We start from the raw sequence: 12,898 nt of genomic DNA, 5'->3' as shown, positions 1-12,898 counted from the left end.
TGCATTGTAGAATATTTCAAGAACTTTGAAAGTGCAGTCGCAAAAACCATCAAGCGCTATGATGAAACTGGCTGAGGACCGCCACAGGAAAGGAAGACCCAGAGTCACACCCTGACTTTAGAGAGCTTTTTATGTCTCTATTTTGGTTTGGGCAGGGTGTGATTTGGGTAGGCATTCTATTTCCTTTTTTCTATGTTTTTGTATTTCTTTGTTTTGGCCGGGTATGGTTCTCAATCAGGGACAGCTGTCTATCGTTGTTTCTGATTGGGAACCACACTTAGGTAGCTGGAGACAGGCTGGGGAATATAGCCGCCCGAAAAAGGAGCTGGAGGCAGCTAAAGCTGAGATGCGGCGAGATGAGGCAAGGCAGCGCAGCAGGCATGAGAGGCAGCCCCAAAAAATGTTTTTGGGGGGCACACGGGGAGATTGGCGGAGTCAGGCGATAGACCTGAGCCAACTCCCCGTGCTTACCGGAAGCAGAGTGGTACTGGTCAGGCACAGTGTTATGCGGTAAAGCGCACGGTGTCTCCAGTGCGCACTCATAGCCCGGAGCGCTATATGCCAGCCCCCCGCAAGTGCCATGCGAGAGTGGGCATCCAGCCAGGGCGGATTGTGGCAGCTCAGCGCACTTGGTCTCCGGTGCGCCGTTTTGGCCCAGGGTATCCTGCGCCGGCTCTGCGCACTGTGTCTCCGGTGCGCTGGGACTGGTCAGTTCGTCCTATGCCTGCGCTCCGCCCATGCCGGGCTAAAGTGGGCATTGAGCCAAATGGAGAGGTGCGAGTGGTAAGCACCAGATGTCCAGTGCTCCCCCATAGCCCGGTTCGACCTGTGCCTGCACTCTGGAGGGGCTGGGCTAAAGTGGGCATTCAGCCTGGAGGAGTGGTGCCAAGGCTGCGCACCAGAGCTCCAGTGCTCCCCCACAGCCCGGTTCATCCGGTGCCTCCTCTACGCACCAGGCCTCCTGTAGGTCTCCCCAGCCTGGTGGGCCCTGTGGCAGCCCCACGCACCAGGCTGTCTCTGCATCTCCTCCCTCCAGAGTCGCCCTCCAGTCCGGAGCCTCCAGAGGCGCCGTCCAGTCCTAAGCTCCCAAAAAGGGCGCCAAGTCCGGCGCCCGCAACGAGGGCGCCCAGTCCGGGGCCCGCTACGAGGGTCCAGTATTTCTTTGTTTTGGCCGGATATGATTCTCAATCAGGGACAGCTGTCTATCGTTGTCTCTGGGAAACATACTTAGGTAGCTTTTTCCCACATGGTTTTTGTGGGTAGTTGTATTCTGTTTTGTGTCTGCATCAGACTGTTTCGTTTTGTTCCATTTTGTTATTTTGTCTCAGTGTTCAGTTTAAATAGTCATGAACACTTACCACGCTGCGCTTTGGTCCGATTCCTCTTCTTCAGAAGACGACACCCGTTACACAGAGTTACATCTGCTGCAGAGGATAAGTTCATTAGCGTTACCAGCCTCAGAAATTGCAGCCCCAAAAAATGGTTCACAGAGTAACAGACATCTCAACATCAACTGTTCAGAGGAGACTGCGTGCATCAGGCTTTCATGGTCGAATTGCTGCAAAGAAACCACCACTAAAGGACAGCAATAAGAAGAAGAGACTTGCTTTGGCCAAGAAACACGAGCAATGGACATTAGACCGGTGGAAATCTGTCCTTTGGTCTAATGAGTCCAAATTTGAGATTTTTGTTCCAACCGCAGTGTCTTTGTGAGACGTATAGTAGGTAAACAGAAAATCTCTGCATGTATGGTTCCCACCGTGAAGCATAGAGGAGGAGGTGTGATGGTGTGGGGTTGCTTTTCTGGTGACACTGTCAGTGATTTATTTTGAATTCAAGGCACACTTAACCAGCATGGCTACCACAGCATTCTGCAGCGATACACCATCCCATCTGCTTTGCGCTTAGTGTGACTATGATTTGTTTTTCAACAGGACAATGACCCATCACACCTCCAGGCTGTGTAAGGGCTATTTGACAAAGAAGGAGAGTGATGGAGTGCTGCATCAGATGACCTGGCCTCCACAATCACCTGACCTCAACACTCTTTTGGTTACTACACGATACCATATGTGTCATTTCATAGTTTTGATGTCTTCACTATTATTCTACAATGTAGAAAATAGTACAAATAAAGACAAAACCTTAAATGAGTAGGTGTGTCCACATTTTTGACTGGTACTGTATAGTTTCTTGTGAAATGATTCCAAGTTGTGAATACTGTACAATTGGACAGACCTGGCTTCCTATTCAATCAACATGAGCTATCAGGAGACAGAATATATTTAGCATGGGTTCCCAGATCCTCAAAAAGTTCAACAGCTGCACCATCAAGAGCATCCTGACCGGTTGTATCACCGTCCGGTATGGCAACTGCTTGGTATCCGACCGTAAGGCACTACAGAGGGTAGTGCTTATGACCCAGGACATCACTGAGCAAGCTTAATGCCATCCAGGACCTACATACTAAATAGGCAGTGTCAGAGGAAGTCCCAAAAAATTGTCAAAGACTCCAGTCACCCAAGTCATAGCCCGTTCTCTCCGGAGCAAGTCTAGGTCCAAAAGGCTCCTTAACAGCTTCTACCCCCAACCAGTCTTTTAATCAAATGGCCACCCGGACTATCTACATTGTTTTTACACTGCTGCTACTCGCTGCTTATTATCTATGCATAGTCACTTCACCCCTACCTACATGTACAAATAACCTTGACTAACCTGTACCCCCGCACATTGACTCGGTACCAGTACCCCCTGTATATCGCCTCATTACTGTTATTTTATTGTGTTACTTTTTATTTTCATTTTTACATGAGTTTATTTTATAAGTATTTTATTAACTCTCTTGAACTGCATTGTTGGTTAAAGGCATGCAAGTAAGCATTTTAAGGTAAGATTTATACCTGTTGTATTCGGCGCATGTGACAAAATACATTTTATTTGAAACCCCACATCTTACAGAAGAACAATGTTGAAATAATTGATTTACTACTGATCCGTTTGCATTTCTAAGTCGACTGTCCACTGGGTGTGGGAGGAAATAGCCTTGCTGAGCTGAGTTTGACTTATAAGAATACTGTAGAATATAAGGTAAACAGGAGGCCATATCTTTCTCACAGGAAATTGGGACTGTGTCAAAGAACAATTGAAAGGACGGATGGGAGAAGCCTTATATCAACACTTGAAATTTTACTACACACAGAAAGCATATGTGACGTAAAGCTGTGCAAAGACCAGAAGTACTTTATTTTACCGTACTGTTTCCATTTTCCCTGGTATTTTAGTAGCAATGGATACATTCTTGAAGGCTACTTCAAAGAATTTAACACCAGTAACATTGGAACTAGGCTACCTGGTACCAAATGTTACATGGTGGTGTTTGTTTTATGGAATCACAATGAAACATATGTTATTTATGTTATTGCTATGTAATTAACATTTTCGCATGTTATTTCTTAGATAATAGCTATTAATTACTTTACCGTGAAATATTGTGAAACCATAGGTTCAGTTAACTCCAAGAACTTCCCGAACCATGTGAGATGGATGATATTGAATGTATTTGGTTGAGCTCAAACAGTTCCCACTTTCATGGTTATTGTTGTTTAGTGTTTATTAAGCAGACAGTCTCAAATCTAAATATCCTACTTTCAAACATTTCCAAAATTTGCAATTATGGCAAGGGAAATGTGTGTGGCAGCTCCACACAGAAAACCTTTCATGATTAAACATCTAAGGGAAGAACATTATTGTTACCTTGTAAAATTTTTAATTTTGCTTAAGCACTGGCAATGAAAGTAGTGGAGATTAAACAAAAAAAGCCAATATGATGCATTTCCGTATGCTCTAATTTTGTCCTTATGTTTTTAAACTGAAATAGTATGAAGAAGGGCTCAGGGCACATGCGCTTTGCATTACGAACTGAACATATCACAGAGAAAGTTACCCATTCACGGATGCAACAAAAACATATCGATAACATTCATCTAATGAGTTAATCAATGGCACTGAAATATTTTGAAGACTTCTGAAACAGGAATAATCAGTGAGCTATAAATAAAGGTAAAAAATAGAAAGCATCCTCATAAACAGGGATGTCTGAATCAAAAAGAAAAGGCTGAACGGCTGTGCCACTCTTGTGGGTTTGGGAAATATTTTGGTGCTCCCTCATTTCAAGTTCAGACCGCCTTGAACTGATGAGAGTAGGCCTACCTGTACTTGACATCAAAGAGGGTGGAGTCCTCTTCATCATCATTCTCCTCATTCAAAGGAGCCATTTCTACTCGCTCTGCTGGTGTCGTGATTATGTCATACTTTCGTGTTTTCCTGATTCTCCGTCCAGATCTATGAAAAAACAGAGAAGTGTTGTGATAATTACATTTCAAGAGGGCTGCATTTACACAGGCAGCCCAATTCTGATATTTTGCCTAATTATTGGAAAAATTGCTGATCTGATTAGTTAAAAGACCAATTAGTGAAAAAAAATGATCAGAATTGGGCTGCCTGTGTAAACGCAGCTGAGGTGTGTAGTAGTTTCCCACTTGGAACAAAGAAGAATCTGATATGACTGCTTTGCCATATGGACAGGATTAAAGTAGTGTATTGTGGTTGCAGTTTAGCGTTTTTCGTCATTAATCTTGTTCTGTAGGCAGCTCTGCAGAGTGGTCACTAGCTGGTACAGCCACAAAGACATCAAATCTGATTTTAAACCTAACCACACTACTAACCCTAATGCCTAACCTTAAATTAACACCAAAAAGCATGTTTTCAGGAATTGTTACAATATAGCCCATTTTGACTTTGCAGCTGGCCCATCTAGAGAAATCGCTCCGTTCTGCCTCTAGGGTAAGATTCATGACAGTAAACGTCAACCTGCATTGTGGTTAAGGCCTAATGTTCCACCTGGTGTAGGGAATGATTATGTCATCGCTGTAGCCTAATGTAGTGGTGTTTAACATATTTAGATATTCAATTACTGACACAATATGATAGTTGCTGCAATATAAAGAACACCAAGACGCATCCCCTGTTTGTCAACTCTCCTACTACATACTGGCTGATCGAAATCAATAATGACGCACATGCTAAGTTTTTTAAGTAAGATCTTTATGAATGCTTCAATTCGATTTCATAGAAGAATAGTATAGTATATTACAATAGTAATATATGTTAATTAAGATAATACAGTTGCCTATAGAGTTTTTGGTTGCCTATTGGTGTAAACATAAATCAGCCTACCTGATCACTTTGATTACCAAGCACGTGATGAGAACAGCTGTTAGCGCGCAAATAATAATTACAGTATTTTTAAGAGTAGGAAGATATTCTAACATTGAAGACATTCTTGATTCGGTCTTATCTGTGTCGTTATTTGACAAATCCCCTCCATGAATGGATGATGTTGAATTTAGCTGCGTTGAGGGTGAAGGTAGAGTTTGTGGTTCACCGATAACTTCCCATGCCACAGCAATAACCAAAGTGAATATGAAACTGTATGACACCATCCTGCTTGAAAGAATAAGAGCAAATGTCGTGAAAATTATCGTCTGTGTTCTTTCTATCTAAATTACTTTCACGAAGCCAAGGAAGATATGTGATTGAAAATATTCAAAGACATGCTGTGACATTTCATGAAAGGTGTTTAAAATTGCGCCACCGCTCGCCAAACGATATCCAATCTGTATAACCCAACAATACTATCTCCTGAATGGTTGCGGACTGCTTCTTTCGCTGCTCGCTGCTTCTCCTAACTGCTGTCAAAGCAAAAGGTGCCAGGCTTCCGGTCTGGACAGCCTGGTATCATAGACTAGACGTAACATAGTACACGTAAATCCGGGAAACTAATTTCTATGATATGTTACGTTTGGTATTGTTACATAAAACATATGGTTACTGAAAGTAGGGTTGTTGGGTTGGGTTGGGCGTATAATGTGAACGTCTAGCAGCACAAAGGTTGTGAGTTTCAATCTCATCACTGACAATTTTTGAAACTTTTCAACTACTTACTACTTTTGTGCAACTTTGCAACTACTTAGCATGTTAGCTAACCCATACCTAACCATAACCTTAACCTTTTTAGCTAACCCTTCCCTAGCTACGTGAAGTAGGAGTGCTTAGGGTGCTGCAGTATCCCCTGAAAAATTGGAATAATAATATATATATATGTAATTTTATTTCACCTTCATTTATCCAGGTAGGCTAGTTGAGAACAAGTTCTCATTTGCAACTGCGACCTGGCCAAGATAAAGCAAAGCAGTTCGACACATACAACAACACAGAGTTACACATGGAATAAACAAACATACAATCAATAATACAGTAGAAAAATCTATATACAGCATGTGCAAATGAGGTAGGATAAGAGAGGTAAATTTACAGATGAGCTATGTACAGGTGCAGTGATCTGTGAGCTGCTCTGACAGCTGGTGCTTAAAGCTAGTGAGGTAGGTAAGAGTCTCCAGCTTCAGAGATTTTTGCAGTACCAGTCAAAAGTTTAGACACTAACTTATTCAATGGTTTTTCTTTATTTTGACTGTTTTCTACATTGTAGAATAATAGTGAAGACATCAAAACTACGAAATAACATATATGGAATCATGAAGTAACCAAAAAAGTGTTACACAAATCCAAATATAATTCTTCAAAGTTGCCACCCTTTGCCTTGATGACAGCTTTGCACACCCTTGGTATACTCTCAACCAGCTTCATGAGGAATGCTTTTCCAATAGTATTATTTCATGGTTTTGATGTATTCACTATTATTCTATAATAAAACAATAACCCTGGAATGAGAAGGTGTGTCCAAACTTTTGACTGGTACTGTATAGTTTCTTGTGAAATAAGTTGTGAATACTGTACAATCGGCAGACATGGCTTCCTATTCAATCAATATAGATATATACAGTGGAGAGAACAAGTATTTGATAAACTGCCGATTTTGCTGGTTTCCCTACTTAATAAAGCATGTAGAGGTCTGTAATTGTTTTTATCATAGGTACACTTCAACTGTCAGAGATGGAATCTAAAACAAAAATCCAGAAAATCACATTGTATGATTTTTAAGTAATTAATTTGCATTTTATTGCATGACATAAGTATTTGATACATCAGAAAAGCAGAATTTAATATTTGGTACAGAAACCTGTTTGCAATTACAGAGATCATACGTTTCCTATAGTTCTTGATCAGGTTTGCACACACTGCAGCAGGGATTTTGGCACACTCCTCCATACAGACCTTCTCCAGATCCTTCAGGTTTCGGGGCTGTCGCTGGGCAATACGGACAGCTCCCTCCAAAGATTTTCTATTGGGTTCAGGTCCGGAGACTGGCTAGGCCACTCCAGGACCTTGAGATGCTTCTTACGGAGCCACTCCTTAGTTGCACTGGCTGTGTGTTTTGGGTTGTTATCATGCTGGAAGACCCAGCCACGACCCATCTTCAATGCTCTTACTGAGGGAAGGAAGTTGTTGGCCAAGATCTCACGATACATGGCCCCATCCATCCTCCCCTCAATATGGTGCAGTCGTCCTGTCCCCTTTGCAGAAAAGCACCCCCAAAGAATGATGTTTCCACCTCCATGCTTCACGGTTGGGATGGTGTTGTTGGGGTTTTACTCATCCTTCTTTTTCCTCCAAACACGGCGAGTGGAGTTTAGACCAAAAAGCTCTATTTATGTCTCATCAGACCACATGACCTTCTCCCATTCCTCCTCTGGATCATCCAGATGGTCATTGGCAAACTTCAGACGGGCCTGGACATGCGCTGGCTTGAGCAGGTGGACCTTGCGTTCGCTGCAGGATTTTAATCCATGACGGCGTAGTGTGTTACTAATGATTTTGCTTTGAGACTAGACTGTGGTCCCAGCTTTCTTCAGGTCATTGACCAGGTCCTGCCGTGTAGTTCTGGGCTGATCCCTCACCTTCCTCATGATCATTGATGCCCCACGAGGTGAGATCTTGCATGGAGCCCCAGACCGAGGGTGATTTACCGTCATCTTGAACTTCTTCCATTTTCTAATACTTGCGCCAACAGTTGTTGCCTTCTCACCAAGCTGCTTGCCTATTGTCCTGTAGCCCATCCCAGCCTTGTGCAGGTCTATAATTTTATCCCTGATGTCCTTACACAGCTCTCTGGTCTTGGCCATTGTGGAGAGCTTGGAGTCTGTTTGATTGAGTGTGTGGACAGGTGTCTTTTATTCAGGTAATGAGTTCAAACAGGTGCAGTTAATACAGGTAATGAGTGGAGAACAGGAGGGCTTCTTAAAGAAAAATTAACAGGTCTGTGAGAATTCTTACTGGTTGGTAGGTGATCAAATACTTATGTCATGCAATAAAATGCAAATTAATTACTTAAAAATCATACAATGTGATTTTCTGGATTTTAGTTTTAGATTCCGTCTCTCACAGTTGAAGTGTACTTATAATAAAAATTGCAGACCTCTACATGCTTTGTAAGTAGGAAAACCTGCAAAATCGGCAGTGTATCAAATACTTGTTCTCCCCACTGTATATATACACTGTATACACATATATACATCTGAAAAATAATATATATATTATTTTTCAGATTTATATATGTATATTCAGTGGTGATTTTATACAGTGGTGATGTAGAATGTAAATCTTGGTGGGTCCAACAACAAAAAAAGGGATACATGCCAGCAAAGCCACTACACAACACAACACAACACAACACAACACTAAACAATACATTAATTGCACTATAACGGTGACAAATGGTGCCCACAAACTGTTAGGGCCTACATAAAGCTGTCCCAACAACAGAGTCCCAACAGCAGTCCCAACACCTTACGACTGCTTCACCTGGCTATCAGCAGAGCCTTGTCTGGCAGCAAAACAGTTAATTCAGCCTCATTTACTGCCTTTAAAAAAAGCATACAGTGGGGCAAAATAGTATTTAGTCAGCCACCAATTGTGCAACTTCTCCCACTTAAAAAGATGAGAGAGGCCTGTAATTTTCACCATAGGTACACTTCAACTATGACAGACAAAATGATAATAATTTTTTTTTTAATGAATTTATTTGCAAATTATGGTGGAAAATAAGTAATGTAGGTCAACGAGCCAGTGGCGTGTATTCACGGCTGCCAAGGGAAGCCAGTCTTCTCCAAATTGGGTCCCCTGAGAAGATCTGTAATATTATCAAACTAATTATTAAAAATGTATTATCTTCAAATGTGTATAGAGTACAACCTTTTAGTGTCAATTAAGGTCCGCTTACACTTTTAGAATGTGTTTTCATGTCACACCTACTCCTGATCACTGGTCCTGACAACCCACATTGCGTACACCTGGCAACCATCATTGCGCGTACATGCTCCCCATCGTTAAAAACACCTGGACTTCATCAACACCCTGATTACTCTCCCTTCATATTGCCCTCACCAACCTCAGTCATCAGGCAGAGTTTGTGGACATTTCAACAGATGGTTAAAAAGAGCCAGGGACGGGACGGGACTGGACTGTGCCGGCACTTGTAGTGCAGGAATGTGGGGTGGAAGAAAACGTATTACGGATCATCTGGCTGTTTGAAAATAGCACCGAAGAACATGGCTGACGTTTTACATTCTCCCAACCAATTGTGCTATTTAGTATTTTTTTTTTTGCGTTTTCTGTAACTTATTGTGTACATAATGTTGCTGCTACCATCTCCTATGACCGAAAATAACTTCTGGACATCAAAAGAGCGATTACTCACCATGGACTGAAAGAAACGTTTTACTTTAACGAGTCTGGCGAGAAGGATATCCTGCTTTCACTGGAACAAGCCCAGATCCACGTGCTTTGTTTGAAGAAAAGACGCCGGAAAAGGGTCCGCAGATTGGGCTTCCTTCTGAAAATACGGAGGCGAGCGAGTATACTCGCACTGCCTTCCATTCTTCTCACTAACATGCAATCATTGGACAATAAAATGGATGACCTACGATTAAGATTATCCTACCAACGGAAAATTAAAAACTGTAACATCTTATGCTTCACCAAGATGTGGCTGAATGAAGATACGGACAACATAGAGCTAGCGGGATTTTCCATGCACCGGCAGAACAGAGACTCTACCTCTGGTAAGACGAGGGATGGGGGTGTGTGTCTTTTTGTCAATAACAGCTGGTATGCAATGTCTAATATTAAAAAAGTCTTAAGGTACTGACGTAGAGTACCTTATAATAAGATGTAGACCGCATTATCTACCAAGAGAGTTCTCATCTGTGTTATTCGTAGCCATCTATTTATCACCACAAAATTAAGCTGGCACTAAGACCGCTCTCAACCAACTCTATAAGGCCATAAGCAATGAAGAAAATGCTCAAAATGCTCACAAAAGTGATGCTCCTAGTGGCCGGGGACTTTAATGCAGGCAAACTTAAATCAGTTTGACCAAATTGTTACCAGCAAAAACGAAAGCAGGAAGTACCAGTGACTAGCTCAATACGGAAGTGGTCAGATGACGCAGATGCTACACTACAGGACTGTTTTGCTAGCACAGACTGGAATATGTTCCAGGATTCATCTAATGGCATTGAGGAATACACCACCTCAGTCATTGGCTTCATCAATAAGTGCATCGACGACGTCGTCCTCACAGTGACTAAACGTACATATCCCAACCAGAAGCCATGGATTACAGGCAACATCCACATCGAGCTAAAGGCAAGAGCTGCCGCTTTCAAGGAGCGGGAGACAAATCCGGACACTTGTAAAAAATTCCACTATGACCTCATACGAACCATCAAACTAGCAAAGCGTCAATACAGGATTAAGATTGAATCCTATTACACCGGCTCTGACACTCGTCGGATGTGGCAGGGCTTGAAAACCATTACGGACTACAAAAGGAAACTCAGACGCGTGCTACCCAGTGACGCGAGCCTACCAGATGAGCTAAATGCCTTTTATGCTCGCTTCGAGGCAAGCAACGCTGAAACACGCACGAGAGCACCAGCAGTTCTGGATGACTGTGTGATCACCCTCTCGGTAGCCGATGTGAACAAAACCTTTATACAGGTCAACATTCATAAAGCCGCTGGGCCAGACGGATTACCAGGACGTGTACTCAAAGCATGCGTGGACCAACTGTCAAGTGTCTTCACTGACATTTTCAACCTCTCCCTGACCAAGTCTGTGAAACCTACATGTTTCAAGCAGACCACCATAGCCCCTGTGCCCAAGGAAGCGAAGGTAACCTGCCTAAATGATTACTGCCCTGTAGCACTCACATCGGTAGCCATGAAGTGCATTGAAAGGCTGGTCATGGCTCACATCAACAGCATCCTCCCGGACCCACTAGACCCACTCCAATTCGCATACGTCCCCAACAGCTCCACAGATGACGCAATCTCAATCACACTCCATACTGCCCTTTCCCACCTGGACAAAAGGAACACCTATCTGAGGATGCTGTTCATTGACTACAGCTCAGCGTTCAACACCATAGAGCCCACGAAGCTCAACACTAAGCTAAGGACTCTGGGACAAACCTCTGCAACTGGATCCTGGACTTCCTGATGGGCCACCCTCAGGTGGTAAGAATAGGCAACAACACATCTGCCACACTGATCCTTAACACTGGGGCTCCTCGGGGGTGTGTACCTCCTGTATTCCCTGTTCACCCACGACTGCATGGCCAAACACGACTCCAACACCATCATTAAGTTTGCTGACAACACAACAGTGGTATGCCTGATCACCGACAACAGTGAGACGGCCTATATGGAGGAGGTCAGAGAAATGGCAATGTGGTGCCAGGACAACAACCTCTCCCTCAATTTGAGCAAAACTAAGGAGATGATCGTGGACTACAGGACAAGGCAGGTCAAACAGGCCCCTTTAACATCAACGGGGCTGTAGTGGAGTGGGTCGAGAGTTTCTTGGTGTCCACATCACCAACTAACTATCATGGTCCAAACATACATAGACAGGAGACTGATAATATTTGGAATGGGTCCTCAGATCCTCAAAAGGTTCTACAGCTGCACCATTGAGAGCATCTTGACCGTTTGTATCACCACCTGATATGGCAACTGCTCGGCATCTGACCGTAAGGCTCTACAGGGGGTAGTGTGAGTGGCCCAGTACATCACTGGGGCCAAGCTTCCTGCCATCCAGGACCTATTTACTAGGCGGTGTCAGAGGAAAGCCCATAAAATTGTCAGAGACTCCAGTCACCCAAGTTTACGACTGTTTTCTCTGCTAATGCAGGGCAAGCGGTACTGGAGCGCCTAAGTCTAGGACCAAAAGGCTCTTCAACAGCTTCTACCCCCAAGCCATAAGACTGCTGAAGAATTCATAAAATCGCCACCGGACAATTTACATTGGAACGAGGCAGTTGATTTACTGGCTAAACAAGCTCTTAGAAGTGGGAATGTTGATGCAGTTTCAATGAGCAAGGCAGAGGCAGAAAGCCTGATATGGACAGCCATGGTGCCGAGATGGTATGAGCAGTGGAATAGAGATACTAAGGGCAGGCATTTATTTCAAGTACACAGGAAAGTCGGGGAGGATGGAAGGGACAAGAGGGGAGGCTATTTTTACAAGATTAAGGGCCAGTTGAATAAGTCCTTAAATGTGATAGGGAAGCATCCAATGGGAAAGTGTGATTTTTGCCAGGGGACAGTGGTGCATGTATTGCTACAGTGTGGGCAGTGTCAGAGGGAAAGAGGGAGGCTGAGATCTTGTATGAGGGAGAAGGGGATACAGGAAATTAGTTTGAAGAGTATATTGAGTAGAATGTCATTAGATATAGTCTCAAATATGTCATCTTTATTAAGAGCAATGGGGCCGGCAGGTAGGATTTCGTTTCTCCCTGTCTCTGGCCCACACTCCAGTACAGATGGTGGCGGTAATGCACCATAACGTTGGATGCCAACCACCAATAAACCCCACC

General features: G+C 43.3%; 1 protein-coding gene across 1 annotated transcript; it reads right to left on the bottom strand.

Moving 5' to 3' along the window:
* Positions 1 to 4,205: 4,205 nt before the first annotated feature.
* fam174b (family with sequence similarity 174 member B) lies at positions 4,206 to 5,749 on the bottom strand. Its single transcript, XM_090226172.1, has 2 exons — positions 5,236 to 5,749; positions 4,206 to 4,341 (listed from the first exon to the last, which is right to left on the bottom strand). Exons 1-2 carry the CDS (start codon positions 5,499 to 5,501, stop codon positions 4,206 to 4,208), a joined length of 402 nt encoding a protein of 133 aa, XP_090082298.1. The 5' UTR covers positions 5,502 to 5,749.
* Positions 5,750 to 12,898: the final 7,149 nt, after the last annotated feature.

Source organism: Oncorhynchus mykiss, chromosome 1 (assembly GCF_057628025.1).
Source record: "Oncorhynchus mykiss isolate SJ-2025 chromosome 1, ASM5762802v1, whole genome shotgun sequence".
Classification (NCBI taxonomy): domain Eukaryota; kingdom Metazoa; phylum Chordata; class Actinopteri; order Salmoniformes; family Salmonidae; genus Oncorhynchus; species Oncorhynchus mykiss.
The sequence above is the reverse complement of the archived record's forward strand: the minus strand, read 5'-3'. Positions and strand labels throughout refer to the sequence as shown.

Excerpts from the sequence above, each read along its gene's own strand:
- fam174b (XM_090226172.1), bottom strand. The coding sequence starts at position 5,501 with ATGGTGTCATACAGTTTCATATTCACTTTGGTTATTGCTGTGGCATGG. Across the intron at positions 4,342-5,235 it reads TTGGTAATCAAAGTGATCAG|ATCTGGACGGAGAATCAGGA; the intron begins GTAGGCTGATTT and ends GTTTTTTCATAG.